This window comes from Zingiber officinale, chromosome 1A (genome assembly GCF_018446385.1).
Source record: "Zingiber officinale cultivar Zhangliang chromosome 1A, Zo_v1.1, whole genome shotgun sequence".
Classification (NCBI taxonomy): domain Eukaryota; kingdom Viridiplantae; phylum Streptophyta; class Magnoliopsida; order Zingiberales; family Zingiberaceae; genus Zingiber; species Zingiber officinale.
This window is the reverse complement of record NC_055987.1, coordinates 31,762,148-31,778,344: the sequence shown is the minus strand read 5'-3', so window position 1 is coordinate 31,778,344 and position 16,197 is coordinate 31,762,148. Positions and strand designations below refer to the sequence as shown.

At 40.7% G+C, this 16,197-nt stretch overlaps 1 protein-coding gene across 1 annotated transcript; it reads right to left on the bottom strand.

Moving 5' to 3' along the window:
- Positions 1–474: 474 nt before the first annotated feature.
- Positions 475–4,672, bottom strand: LOC122022720 (triacylglycerol lipase SDP1-like). The gene is made up of 4 exons (XM_042580794.1): positions 4,045–4,672; positions 2,002–2,868; positions 1,665–1,808; positions 475–1,573 (listed from the first exon to the last, which is right to left on the bottom strand). Exons 1-4 carry the CDS (start codon positions 4,585–4,587, stop codon positions 572–574), a joined length of 2,556 nt encoding a protein of 851 aa, XP_042436728.1. The 5' UTR covers positions 4,588–4,672; the 3' UTR covers positions 475–571.
- Between the last annotated feature and the right edge of the window lie 11,525 nt (positions 4,673–16,197).

The window sequence follows — 16,197 nt, the reverse complement described above, 5'->3', positions numbered from 1 at the left end:
TCCTTCTTACATCAGTTGAACAGAGGGTAATTTACCGCGCTTTCTCTTGTTTTTCTGGTTGTAGTGTATATGTTGTAGACTTAAGTTTATATTATTCCGGGTGCTAACTACTCTCTTCTTTAACTATGTCATCCCTATAGATTGGTGTTCGCCAAAACTGGTCGGATCTCATCGTTCAACTAGTTAAACTGAAAATTGGGGACTGATCCGGTTCCAGTTGGATCGTCGGACTTTGATTGAGTCATATTCTAGATCAACCATTCAAAGAAAAAGGGTATGCCGAAGTCGCGAAGGATGGATGCACTTGAAACTGAAAGGGAAGCAATCCTTTCCTCTCACTTTTCAACCGTAAGCAAATCCTATCTGGTCCAAATGGATAGATACATCTAGAGCAGTCGTCACCAATGCCTGACGTAAAAGAGATAACAAAATAAAAGAGAATCAAACTTAACAAACAATTATTCACAAGGAGCCACAGTAGTTGTTGATTGTATATCGCAACGTTATCCTTTTTCACGGTGTATGTACATCCACACCCATCTACTAGCAATCCACATCCAAACCGCCAGGGCTAGACATGGCCACTGCTACCGCTTCCATTCATTCCATTTGAGCCATAAATACAATCGTCACCTCGATATAGAGACTTGTAATCTTGGTTCGGTGTAGGGTTATCGTCCTCTTTGCCTAAGTCCGAGGTTTTGCTGCTATCACAAATTTCCGCTGGCACATTCTCTTCATCTGCTACTCTACAACAATCCTGGTGCAGTTCGGGGTTGCTGCTACCGCGTAACAAGGTGGCCTTCTTTACGATATTAAACACAATACCATTGTGAACCTTCTCAGTTTGCAAAAGATCACCTTCGGAAAGTGTAATGCTTGTGGAAGCAGCGACTGGGACTCTGCTGCTACTCTTTGAATCTGCATTTTCTGAGCTTCTATCAGGAGTTATTACCCTTGAGTTGTTATAGTAAGTACCCCCACCGACCGCTTGACTCCCGATCAAATTGAACTGTGTTGCTGAAGTGTCAATCTCTTCTTCGCCAAATCTGCTACACTCTGTTTCCGTCTCAAGTTTCTGCACAAAGTTAATAAATATGACAGCAGAGGTCGTCCTCATCAAAGGACCACCACTTCTTGTCCAAGAATTTAAGTCTGCACTTTCTGATTCTGATTCGCTATCACTTCCATCATGCGTGCCTTGTTGAGTCTGCCTATGTCTGTTCGATTGCCCAGCTGTAGGATTTCCCTGGTGGATTGATGCAGCAGATTCGGCTACTAAATCTTCTTCAAGAGAGTCTGCTGAGTTTTCTCTTGCAATGCAATTCCATGAAGGAATTCTCCCAGCAGCATTAAGTCGCATGAAGTTTGTGAGGCTTTGAGATGTAGCATCTCTTTTAGCACTTCTCTTGAGGCTGCGACTACGGTTAAGAAGAACAACACACTCATCCAGTACAAGTTCAATGGCACAGTTAGCCTTTATTGCGGACAGCTTCTCCCATGTGCATCTCCTCCCTTGGTTAGCAGCCTTTTGAAGTTCCACACGAGACGGATTTTGTATAATCTTTGAGTACTGAAATCAAAAGAGAACCAGGATATGTCAACCAGGCTTCCTGCAAAATAATTTTTTTTTAAAAAAAAAATACACTAATCGACAACACTACCTGAGCAAGGGTGGCTGGCATAACAACAGTAACATCTCCCTCCCAATCTTGAGCAAACAACTTAGCAAGGCCACCTAATGGAATACCGAGTTCAAGAACTTGATTGCATCGATGTTTAACTTCCATTTCGACAAGGTGAGCAAGCTACATCGAGATAAGTTAATGAGATCGAAGATCTAAACAACAAATTAATTGCTAGAATGTCGTGCTTTATTGGGTCAAAGTACTAAGAAAGCCTTTGCTAAGAGGAGCTAGGATGCATATAATCAAGTTTGAAGTCTAGTAAAATTGAAAGAGAGACAACAAAAACATGAGGAAAGATAGATATTCTGAGTACCTTTGCAGCAAAGTTTCCTCCATAAACTCTGATAATTTCCTTTACTCTCAACAATGGAGCTATATGGGGATTTGCTTGACTAACAATAAAGTGGTTGACATTAAATAATTCCTTCAGTTGAATCATAGGCAAATCACTTTCCAAGCTTCCATCTCTCCACCGACGAGCTGAAGCTTTAGGATTATCCTCCATGCCCAATGAAAACGGTGCGTGAAAAGGAACAATTTCACCAAATCTATCTTTTGCCATCAACTCCTGAGCCTCAAATAGACCAGGAAATGCACAAGATGCAGTTACAGCACTCCAGATAACAACATGAGGAGAGGTCAAGTAATTAAGACACCGTGGTGATTCATGCTTTCTTGGAGAGCACACAGTGATACCGAGAACAATACCAGTCATATCATAAGCCTCTTGAAATGTTAAATTACTCGTAAGGTGCCTCAAAAGACTTTGTAATTGCCTAATCTCATGGACTGCACCATGTGTCATGATCCTTTTAACCACGGTGAATATCCCACCCAACTGATCAAAAAACTGCAACGAGTGCCAAGAATTTTCAAAGAAGCACTCAAGCTCAGGCCAAGATCTTGTGGCTACAACAGCACAAATAACGGAACCTACACTAGATCCTGCTATAATTCGAGGCAGAAGCTTATGCTCCACTAGTGTTCTCACTACACCTACATGGAAAGCACCCAATGAAGCACCACCACTTAAAAGCAAAGCTGTCCTACCAAAAGCATGCCTTGTTTCATGCATAAATGCAAGTTTCTCTTCCAAGAGCAACTCATCGGAGTCTGAATCGCAAACCATTTTCAGTTGAGTTGAGACCTCATCAATGTACTCCTTGATTAGTTTAGGTACCTGTATCGCAACCATTCGGCAGTTAAATTACTAGAGCTAGATAGAAAACGTCTGAAGGACATGAAGAACACAGGGTAACTTAGTAAGCATCAGGCAGTGCACGATGCTGAATCACAAGGAGCTAGGCATCAAGGTCAAGATTTCCACAATGAAAAGGAAAATCTCCCTGATTCTCGCCTATGTTGCATTTTGTTGACTGCTCTTGTCATATAAAAACACAATCTGCAACACTCCAAATGCATAAATATCATCAATATTTAATAGAGCAAATGCTCTAAAGAGCAGAAGGTTTTCTCCCTTTGTAAATTTCTTCTTAGAAATAGAAATATGGCTGAATTTGCAATACTTAGATCTATAAAATTTGAATTGATTGTCATACTCTACTTTCTTCCAGCAAGAACATGATCCAGTCAGATTGTCCCTAAAGATGGGGATACTTGAACCTTAATGCATTTGAAAGCATAAACAGGATGAAACTTCAAATGAGAATCGCTTCGAAATAATTTTCCCTTTACTTCTAACAGGACAGCATACTAGAACATATCATTATATGAAAACCTTTCTATTATCAAATACCAAGTGGTCGGAGTGAGGCAGTAAGAGCAATCGGATGGGGAACAATATCTTAAAGATGTCCACATTAAGACGAAGCCTTTAGCTGAGATTTTTCTAGTCAAGAAACGAAACCAAAATGGATATGCGTGCAACAATTGGAAGATGATCAAGCTGATTAGAAGCTAAAAGCCTTAGGTGTATAATCAAACAAATAAAGGATGATGATGGGAGAACTTATGCCATCCTCATTTATTACAGATATTCCTTACAAGATCAGAATTTTACATTCTACAAGCCAATTCAATTCATATGAATAATAATTTCACTATAACGAAATACAGACATAAATCTCAGGTCACGAGAGGCATGAAGAACAAATGAAGAAGAATGATCAGTTCTCCTTAGAAAATAAGGAAAATTGAACAATAAAAAATAAAGTGCTCGCTCCAAATCTAATTTATTATATTCGTTTCTTTTCTATATCAGATGAAAGGCAATGAAATTTCCAATAAAAAAAATCAAAAAAGGCTTGAATAATTAAGTATGAATCACACTTGAGGAATAATCTTAACAAAACAAGGAGAGATCAAACATGCCAACGAGCAGAGAAAAATACGATACCTGATGCCTCCCCTTGTGGAGCTCGGGGTTGCACATGTTGCCGAGATTCCTGAGAATGTCGGTGCGCATGCAGAAGACAATGTCCCGCAAGGATCCCTCACGGCGGCGGTGTCGCAGTTCCTGCAGCTTGTTCCGGACGAGCTCCTCGTCGTAGAGGTCGCTTTCCCTCATCTTGGGCGTCATGTCACTTTCGAGCATTTTGGCGGCGTGCGACCACTCCTCGTAGGTGAGAGCGCTGTGTAGCATGTTGCGCCAGAACCTGCGCCGGTAGCCGAACTCGGCGCGCACATTGCCGAAGCGGCGGAGAGCGAAGGCGACGATGGTGACGAGTCCGAGGGTGCCCTGGGCGTTTCGGGGATGGAGCCAGGCGAGAAGGTGCCGCGCGCCGCTGCGGAGGCGTCCGAGGACAATGAGGATGAGGAAGGAGAGACGGCGGCGGAGGAGGCGGAGGGAACCGCAGAGGAGGACGCGGAGGGCGATGGTGCGGCCGAGGACGATGGAGGGGGCGATCGAGAAGGCGTCTACCGCCGCCTTGTTGTCCATCGATCGGATCCCTCTTCTGCTCTTCCCTCCAGAATTTCTTTACCTCCTGGAAATTGGGAATCGGAAGAAATTAATAGTGGGAATCAACGGCGAGGTCAGGCGGCGTTCCAGTTATAGAAATAGATAAAATTATATTTTGTGCCTTTTAAAAATAATCTTTTGCCTCTAAACTTCCATTAATAAAAAAAATACATAAAATAAATAAATTTAAACTTATTAATACTTATAAACAAAGTTTTAGGGAAATTTATGAATATATTAATTATGAACTTATAAAAAAATAATTATAAATAAAATTTTAATGAATAAATTAAACAAGTTAAATTAGTAAATAAATCAGCTTTAATATTACTAAGCTATAATTAGCTCGTTTCCTATTTTAACATGTTACTCCATAACCCATGCAATAATAAAACCCTCAAAATATATATATATATATATATATATATATAAATTTAAAAACAAGATCACGAAAGAAATATATTACAATTTAGAAAAGATATCTTCTAGAATCTCTTCGGAAATATCAATCAACCAAACGGATTTAAAAAAAAAAATCACTACATCATCAATCAAATATCTCATTACTTAAATATTTTAAATTTTATAATCAATTATCTTATAAATTAAATATTTATCAATCCATCTATTAAATATCTCACTATTAAATATTCTAAAATCTATTAAATATCTCATTATTAAATATTTTAAATTCTATCCTTAAATATATTTTTTTAATTTAAAAAAATAAAGAGAGAAATCATCAAATATAACTTTATACATGATTATTTCAAATCTCTTCTACCCTTCCAATTGAGGATATTTGTAGGGCTGTAAATGAACCAAGCGTTCGTGAACAAGCTTGGTGTTCGGCTTGGTAAGAGCTTGTTTATGTTCGTTCAATATACATTAGATTAATTAAACAAACAAGGTTGAACAACTCATTAAGCTAAACAAACAAGCTTGAACACATATGTGTTCAGCTCGTTAACGTTCATGAACAACGTTCGTGAACAATGTTCGTGAACAATGTTCACGAACAATATTATTAATAAAATTCTTTTCAATATGCTAAATAAACAATAAAATAAAATAAATAAATTTAAATTATCAATCTTAATAACCAATCAAACAATTAAAAGTTTCAAACAATCAACAAGCTTGAATTGAGAGCTTGATAACATATAAACGAACCAAGCTCAAACCAAACTCAAGCCAATCTCGAACCAAGCTCAAACCAAGCTCAAGCCAAGCTCGAACCAAGCTCAAGCCAAGTTCGAATTGAGAGCTTGATAACATCTAAACGAACCAAGCTCAAGCCAAGCTTAAAACAAGCTCAAGCTCATAAAAAATAAACCAAGCCAAGCTTGAACACTCATTTCAAAAGCTTGGTTCATTTTAAGCTCGGCTCGGCTCGGCTCGGCTCGGTTATCTTATCAAACAAGCTTGAACACCCCAAAGCTCGGCTCGGCTCGGCTCGGCTTGTTTACCGCCCTAGATATTTGAACTCAAAAATATTTGAGAAAATATCTATTCCAAATATTTCTTATTATGATACCCTTAGGGATGAGTAAACGAAAGGATTAAACTAATTAATCAAATTTAATAGTTCGGTTCAATTAATTTAAAAAATTATTTTTTTTTAAAAAAATATCTATTAATTCAGATAATTGTTCGAATCTTGTTTAACCTTTAAATAGTGTACCCACTGCCCCTGCTCAAATAAACTTCTGTTGCTAACAACGGCTAAAATAATAAAAGCTTTCCGGTCCAAAGTGTAAATTAACGTAATCAACTGCATCAACTTTCTTCACAATTTTCATTAGAAATTTCCATAGGACGGAGGTTGGTCAAAGTTTTATGTGTGTTCCTGTGTCTGCTCATGCTCGTGAGTTGGGTTTTACTAATCGTCATCGTAGAGAAGTAGGAAGTGTATATTGAACTGAGAAACAAAAGATATTGATGGATTTGGGGATAAATGCTCTTCGCGTCCATGCCAAACTCACTTTAGTCTTTAGTGTTCCAATTTGAGCCCTCAGGGTATAGCACAGACGGTGGACGTATGATATCTCTGACGTAACGGTCAGGGGTCGATTTTCAGGAATTGATGACCTGAGATTTACCCCGCCATGCACCTATGGCCTGTGTACTTTTATGAACCTCCCTCCAATTTCGAGGGCTTCAATTTAATTGGGCTTCGATTTCGGGGTTTCGGTTGTGCAGTTTGTGCAGAAGGAAACTCTAAACCTTAAGACTATTATTTTTTGTTCTAGTAATTTCACCAGTGAGTCTCACCTAGTAGAGAGTCTCTAGAATGGTTTAATAATTTTGTAGTGTCTTACCCTGATTTTCTTCAAGTCTTATAATAACTTTTTGTTGATTGCCTGACTTAGCCAGGACAGGTTTTACAGAGCTACAAACTACAATTACATCTTCTCTCTTAACTAGTTATTTTCCTACAAAGATATACTCCAAAAAGGACGGAAGACTTTTGATTAAGAGAGGCAGAAAACAATATCCTAAGGTTTAGAGTTAAGTTCTTATTCAACCATAACACACTTACTTACAACAATATAGGATAAACAAAGCACAATAGTACAATACAATACAAGCTTAATTACTGTCTAAGTATAGGGTATTACAAACTTGAGCAAGGAGAGAGAGAGAGAGAAAGAGAGGAGTCGTGCTTCTCTGAACATGCTTACTGTTGCTCAATTCCTTGATGCTCTGGAATGAGCAGAGGGAGTCGTCTTATATAGAGAAGAGAAGAAGGCTCTAGAAGGGGAGATGTGAAGGATAAACAAATTGGGCTTCACTTTAGTTGGGCTTCAATTTCGAGGTTTCGGTTGTGCAATTTGTGTAGAAGGAAATTCTAAACCTTAAGAATGTTGTTTTCTGTTATGGTAATCTCACTAGTGAGTCTCACCTTGTAGAGAGCCTCTATAATGGTTTAGTAGTTTTGTAGCGTCTTACCCTGGCTTTCTTCAAGTCTTATAATAGCTTTCTACTGAGTGTCTGACTTAGCCAGCACAAGTTTTACATAGTTACAAACTATATTCTGTCTTCTCTCTTACCTAGTTATGTTTCTACAAAGGTATACTCCAAATAAGATTGAGAACTTTTGATTAAGAGAGGCAGAAACATATACTGACAATGCTTAAAACCAAATGCACTTACATCTAAATTCAAAAGAAACTTAAAAATCAACACTATGTGTTGGTACCCCAAGGTAGTTTTGATATGATCAAACAAGTTAAGTTAGGTCCTGTTGTATTTAAACCTGTATCTAAATGTGCAGGAACTTAGGAGCACAGGAAGTCGAGCGAAAGACACAGCTAACGAGAAGGACAGCACGGAAGAGAGCCGACGGGCTCGGTGCATCTGAGAGATGAGGAGATATGGAAGAGTACACCGGCAGACGAGAAAGGAGTGTGAGGTATTTCTGAGGGACGAGAAGTCGGAAAGGAAGAAGGCCGAAAGTTGGGTTTGGGTGAGCCATATTACAGATGGTAGAAATCACCTAAGCAAGCGGAGCTAGAGCAAAAGACTCAGACTAATGCAAGCGGAACCAGAGCAGGAGACCGGGACCAAAAATCAGCTAAAGCTAATTTTTGGCCCCGGGGTGCCCGGACCTAGTTAGGGCGCCCGGACCAGTACGGGGCGCCCGGACCAGTCTGGGGCGCCCGGATCAGTCCTGGGCGCCCGGATCAGTCCTAGGCGTTCGAACTCTTGGCGCCCAAAACCCAATTCTTAGCTAATTCGACGTGGCATTTGAATGTTGCGTCAGAGATAAAGTTTTATCCCATTCCAGACACCTAGAACCCTTCCAAGCACCCTGAGCAGGGCTATATAAACAACCCTACTCCCAGAAGCTAAAAACAACAAGAAAAATAGAGTAACAACTGCTTGAGTTTGTCTAAGTTTAACTTTCTGATTCTATGCGTTCATTGTTGTAAGAGGCTTCTTTGCCCAGAAGAGATTTTTAATGCGCTTTTTCATCTGTCTTTGATTAACAACCTCCCCGGTTGTAACCAAGTAAATCCGCTGAGCCTCGACTTTCTGATTCATTATGTCTTTCTATGTTTATGCAAGTGTTTTAATTAAGTTATAAGTTCGAGAAAGGTCTTTTTGTCTTGATTTGTGCAAGGGCTATTCACCCCCCCTCTCTCTAGTTGGCTACCAAAAGTCCTAACAAGTAGTATCAGAGTCAGAACGCTTCAGGAGGACTAATCGTCGAACGAAGCACACAAGATGGTCGGACCGAGCATCTACCCACCAGTATTTAATGGGAGTTCACTTTTGAAAATGTCGGATGGAGGTATATTTTAAAACTGATTTTGATATTTCACTGACAATTAAGTATGGTTTTGATATGCCCAAAAGCAAAGAAAGAAAATAACTTGAGAAGCATCGATGAATTGAAAAGCAGCGCAACGACTTCATGGATAACGGTAAGGCTGAATTCTACCTTCTAAGCGTACTACCTGCTCAGGATGTCGACAGAATCGGCAATTACAAGAATACAAAAGAACTTTGAGAAAGTTCTTAAAGCTTTATGAAGAACCAAAAGTAGCCGAATTTAACTCTTCGATGAACTCCGAGTAATTATCAGAAGTAGAAAACGAGGAAATTGTCGAAACTGCTCTTGTCACGCCCCAGAGGAGTCCCTGCCAGATAAAAATCCGACAGCATCTCCCCTGTACCGGTGACAATATGAAGCATACATACATACATCACAATATATAAACATAAACAACATATTCATCAGCCCACACGGCTGGAACATACATAAAATAGAAACAACATAACCACGAAATGTATCAATTATATATATCTATCCATAGACTACAATTACTATACAGATAAACGACATCTGTAACAAAAGTGCAAAATGTAAATACAGCGAAACAAAAGTAAAACAAACCAGAAAATCAGCACGTCGAGATCTCTGAGCAACTCTATGAAAGTCCAAAATCAACAGTAATATCAAAAGGATCCCTGTGTCTGCAAAACTGGAGACCAAGGAATGTAGCAAATTAGCCAAATGGCTAAGTGGATACTCAAGAAAGATGTGCATGAATTTAATCTTATTGAAGAAGTCAAGGAAGTAGAATAAATCATCATCTTTTGTTACAACTTTAGGATTATTCTTAAAGTTCTACCTTTATACATATATATGTATAATCATCTTCTCATTATCTATAATCAGGTAAAATTTTTAGATAGAGTTTGGGATCTTCACCTTATCATCACTTGTCATCATTAATAAAATCAATTTTTCAATCTTATTATTTAATCACTCAACTATAAGTTATCATGGTAAGATCAACATGTATATCAATAGTCTGAATCTGATAAATCAACTAAAAAGTGAATCACTGGAGCCAATATCATCAGAGTGAAATATCATATGGATAGGCTAAAAGCCTCCTAAGAGTATAAAACTGTCGCATACGTCATCTGACGTACGGGCTATCAGCCCTCACCGGTGGAAGACATAATAAACACTGACCGAGGGCTACATCACGCCAACACGCCTCGGGTGTACGGTCAGGTACTCTGGACCGCGGCCGCCGCGCTACCACAATAACATGTGGGCGGTCCAGTACTCTAATATAGAGCTCTGGTATAAAGCTAGGCTCATGGTCTTCACTTTTTAATTCTTCATTTATTATCTTTATTAATTCACCGTTATGATTATATTCATCCATTTATCATGATTATTCTCTTTTCATATTAATTGGTCAATCAAGGTAATATTTTCGTATCAAATCTATTAGTTTATCATTATAGGGTCCACAGATAAAAAGTTACAAGTATCAACAGATAGAGTATTAAAAGCATGAAGTATGAAAGGTCAAGCAAGTCAAAAGAGACAAGGTATCAACAGAAGATAAATTTTGAATATTTCTTTAATTTTAAAAACAACCCTCCCCATATCAATCCCAATATGAACCCACATATGAACAAGAAATAATATCAATTATTTACCCTCCAATAATTTTAATATTTTAACCCATTTCGCTATTTCTAATATCAGTTTAATCCCCATTTTGAAAACAATAATACAACATATACATATTCCAATTTATATATTTTTTTCATGCACAAGGAAATAGACAAGAGTAGATATATCCACCTTATGTACAGCAAAATCCGCGAGTATCGGCAGGTCACCGTGCTCTACTCGAGCTCGGATCTACAAACACAATATCAAACATAACTACACATTATCTCTGATTCAAAATCAGTGAATTATTTTGATCTCGATACCTCGTACCACTTCGCATTCCTAAACACAACATCGGTTCTAATCTAGATAACCCTTCTAACTACACATCAATTTAACCCAAAACAACCTAAAATATACCTTCTAAGAGTTTTGTGTGGCTGCTGGAAATGAGGACAGCAACTAGGGTTGCTTTCCCTTTGTCGTTGGCCACCTCAGCTAGCTCCGGCGAGCTCCGGCGAACTCCGACGGTACTGCCAAGAATAGGGCAGCAGCTAGGGTTGCTGTTGGAGAAGACAAAAGGCAGCAAGGTGCTGCTGTTGGAGGGGAAAAGGAGAGAGCAACTAGGGCTTTGTTTTCCCTCCTTTCCTAGTGGTCCGGCGAGCTCCGGCACACTCCGAGGAGCTCCGACGATGTTGCCGAGAAGCAGGACAGCAACAAGGAAGAAGAGACTTGTTGCTTGTGGTCGTTGGAGAAGAGAAAAACAAAAGAGAAGGGGGTTGCAAGCTTGGAGAAGAAGAATGAGGAAGAAATCCGCAATTCGTCGTCGCTAGAGAAGGGAAAGGAGAAGAAGAGAAGGGTTTTGAGGCATCGGTGGGGAAAAGAAAAGGGAAAAGGAAAAAGGGGGTGTGGGGGAGGGCATGTGCACGTGGGTGAGTGGCATGGTTTTTTTTTTTTTTTTTTTTTCCACACTTAACATTCTCCCCCACTAAAAGAAATTTGGTCCCCAAATTTAAGTAATTGAGACGCATTGATACCTGAGGTAAATAAATGAGGATATCCGATACGCATATCCTCCTCACGCTCCCAAGTTGCTTCTTGATCAGAGTGGTGTTGCCACCCAACCTTTACGAGACGAAGGCATTTGTTCCTCAACCGATGTTCCTTGCGATCTAGAATACGAACAGGGAATTCTTCGTATGTCGCATTAGACTGTAGGGGAACTATAAGATCCTTCAAGACATGTGTTGGATCCGGAACATATTTCCGCAGCATAGAAACATGAAAAACATTATGTACTCCTGCTAAAGCTGGGGGTAACGCAAGTCGATATGCAACAGCACCAATCCGCTCAAGAATCTGGAAAGGTCCGATAAATCTGGGTGCTAACTTCCCTTTTAACCCAAATCTCTTAACTCCTTTTATGGGTGAAACACGAAGAAATACGTGATTACCTACTGTGAATTCTAACATTCTTCGTCTTTTATCTGCGTAACTCTTTTGGCGACTCTGAGTAGTCAACAGTCTTTGTCTAATAGTTCGTACTAGTTCAGCATCCTGCTGAACACTCTGAGGGCCCAAGAGTTGACGTTCACCGACCTCGTCCCATAAGATAGGAGATCTACATGCTCTGCCGTAGAGTGCCTCAAACGGTGCCATTTGAATAGCAGAGTGGTAACTGTTATTATAAGCAAACTCTACCAAATGTAGGTGGTCCTCCCAACTACCCCCAAAATCTAGCACACAAGCACGCAACAGATCCTCTAGAGTCTGGATAGTGCGCTCTGACTGTCCATCAGTCTGAGGATGAAAAGCGGTGTTAAAGCGCAGCTCGGTTCCCAACGCCTTTTGGAAACTTTGCCAGAATCTCGAAGTAAAACGTGGATCTCTATCAGAAATAATACTGAGGGGAATATCATGGAGTTTAATAATCTCTCTGCAATATAACTCTGCTAGACGATCTAGAGATTCTGTCTTACGAATCGGTAAGAAATGTGAGGATTTAGTTAACCGATCGACAATCACCCAGATTGAATCATGTCTCCTCTGGGTCCTTGGTAACCCCGTGACAAAATCCATAGTGACATGCTCCCACTTCCATTCCGGCACTACAATCTTCTGAAGTAACCCGGCCGGTCTCTGGTGTTCTGCCTTAACTTGCTGGCAAACTAGACACCGAGCTACAAAGTCTGCAATATCTCTTTTCATACCTTTCCACCAATATGATCGCTTCAAGTCTCGATACATCCGTGTACCACCAGGATGAACTGCAAATCTCGATCGGTGGGCTTCTCGAAGAAGATCCTCCTTAACAGGATGTACCTCTGGGACACATAATCTGTTTCGGAACCGAAGAGATCCATCCATATCACGTGTGAATTCTGGCTTTGGGCCTAATTCCAACTCACTAGCTATAGATCTGAGATACTGGTCTTCCATTTGACTTTCCTTAATCCGCTCCACCAATGGGGACTGTGCGATCAAGGAGACCAGTATACCACGCTGTGTTTGCCCTACTTCAGTTAAATCTAACTCTGAAAATTGTCTAACTAGATCTGTAACTGCCACCCTGTGAGTTGCCAATACTCCTCTAGACTTCCTGCTCAATGCATCTGCGACTACATTAGCTTTTCCAGGATGGTAGTTGATAGTGCAGTCATAGTCTTTCAGAAACTCCATCCACCTTCTCTGTCGAAGGTTTAACTCTTTCTGAGTGAAAAGATATTTCAGACTCTTGTGATCGGTGAATATCTCAAAGGTAATACCGTAGAGATAATGTCTCCAAATTTTAAGGGCAAAAATGATGGCTGCTAATTCTAAATCATGCACGGGATAATTCTTCTCATGATCTTTTAGCTGACGAGAAGCATAAGCTACTACTCTATCATACTGCATCAAAACTGCCCCTAATCCTTGAATAGATGCATCCGTGTAAAGAATGAATCCATCATCTCCAGAGGGAATAACTAATACTGGAGCACTCACCAATCTGCTTGAGCTCTTGGAAGCTTGCTTCACAAGCCTCAGACCAAGTAAACTTGACTCCTTTTCTAGTTAATCGAGTCAAAGGTGCAACAATACTAGAAAATCCTTCCACAAATCTCCGATAGTACCCAGCTAATCCGAGAAAACTACGAATTTCCTGCACTGACTTTGGTTGTTCCCATCGGTCAACTGCTTCAATCTTCTGGGGGTCTACTGAAATCCCTTTGCTAGAGATTACATGCCCTAGAAATCCCACAGAAGTAAGCCAAAAAGCACATTTACTAAACTTTGCATATAAGCGTTCCTTCCGTAAAGTTTCTAGAACTATTCTGAGATGTTGTTCGTGTTCCTCTTCTGATCGCGAATATACCAGAATGTCATCAATAAAGACAATAACAAACCGGTCTAAATATTCTAAGAATACCCGGTTCATTAGATCCATAAATGCTGCAGGAGCATTGGTAAGCCCAAACGGCATTACCAAAAACTCATAATGTCCATATCGAGTACGGAAGGCAGTCTTCTGAATATCTGTATCTCTAACTCGTAACTGGTGATAGCCTGATCTTAAATCAATTTTTGAGTACACACAGGTACCTTTAAGCTGATCAAACAAATCATCTATTCTAGGTAGAGGATACTTGTTCTTGATAGTTACAGAGTTTAACTGCCTATAATCAATACAGAGCCTCAAGGATCCATCTTTTTTCTTCACAAAGAGCACTGGAGCACCCCAAGGAGAAACACTAGGACGGATAAAACCCTTGTCTAGCAACTCCTGAAGTTGGATCTTTAGTTCCTCCAATTCTCTTGGTGCCATCCGATATGGAGCTTTCGAAATTGAAGCTGTGCCAGGAAGCAACTCAATGGCAAACTCTACCTGTCGCTGAGGTGGCAAACCAGGAAGTTCTTCAGGAAATACGTCGGGATATTCACGTATTATGTGGACATCAGAAAGCTGGACAGAACTATCAACATTGGAACTCACTAAAGACAAGAGATACCCCTTGCATCCCCGAGCCAACAACTGCTGAGCCTGGAGAGCTGAGATAATAGATACCCCTCGATCATTGATCCCAATAAATTCCCATGATGATTGATCTAAGGGTTGAAAAGTCACCACTTTGGCTCGACAATCGACAGTGGCATGATGCTCTGACAGCCAATCCATACCCAAAATAATATCGAATTCAGTCATCTCTAGCACCTGGAGATCCACTGTAAGGATATGACTATCGAAATTTAAAGGACAACTCTTGATCTCCTGATCTGACATCAATACTCCACCTGATGGTGTCAATATTGCTAATACAGAAGGTCGAAGAGTTGGGATCCTCCCAATTTTGCATACAAATTCAGGAGAAATAAAGGAATGCGAGCTACCCGTATCTATCAATATATCCGCAGGAATACTATAAACGGAAATAATACCTTGGATAACAGATCCTCCAGCTCGCTGTGCCTCCTCACGGGTCAAAGCATAAACGTGTCCCGGCTCAAGACCCGATGGCTGACCCCTCTGAATAGAAGAAGAGAGCTGACTCTGCTCCTGTGCAGGCTGGTATGACTGGGTCGAAGGCTGATAAGATAATGGTGGCTGATACTGCTGGGGTGGAGGTAGCAAGTACTGCTGGGGTGGAGCTACCAAATACTGCTGAGATGGAGCTGGCAAGTACTGCTGAGATGGAGCTGGCAGATACTGCTGAAGTGGAGGTACTGAGTGATACTCACTCTCCACCTGGGACTGCAAATGATAGAGTTGTGGCTGGTGAGCAGACTGTGTAGGTGGAGGATTTCGTGGCTGAGACTGCTGGGATCTCTGCGGGCCTTTCTGCTGCCGAGACTATGGAGGTCGTGAGGTAGGTCGAGCCTGCTGAGACTGTGATCCTCCTGCTTGATGTTGTGCCTTCAAAGTGCAATCTTTCTGCATATGTCCTGGCAGTTTACAATAAAAACATATACTCTTATCCAGTGGACATTCTGATGCCAGGTGATTTGGTGCACCACATTGAAAACACTTCACCGATATCTGGCCCCGCTGTGATGGAACTGGGCGACTAGATCCCTGTGATACTTTGGCCACCTTTCGTGACCGTGAAGATTCTCTAGTCGTATCCTGACCACGAGATCGACGACCTCGACTCTGCTGTCTAGAGTGTAAGCTCTGCGAGGTCTGTCGGCTGGCTTCTCTTTCTTGAGAGACTTGCTGCTGAGTCATCTCAATAAATATGGCTCGATCAAGTGCCTCTCGATAAGTAGTAACAGGAAATCCAGACATCCTGATCCGAATATATGCTGTCAGTCCCTGTGTAAAGTGAAACATACGATCCGAGTCCCGAGCAACCATATGTGGGCAAAACTCAGCAAGTCTCAAAATTCTGCACTATAGTCTAGCACGCTCGATCACCACTAGCAACACAAAATGCTGCAGGAAAATACTGTCTCTTGAACGCCTCTCGAAAAGACTGCCAAGAGATAATCTGATCCCCAAAGACTGTCTTTTGCATCTTCCACCATGTGGATGCTTGCCCTCGAAAATGATAAGCGGCTAGCTCTACCTTCTCTGTGTCTGAACAGGACATGTATCCAAAAGTGGCCTCAATATCCTCCAACCATGTACGCGCCACCCAAGGATCGGTGCCTCCATGGAACAGCGTAAAACGATCCTTTGCTGA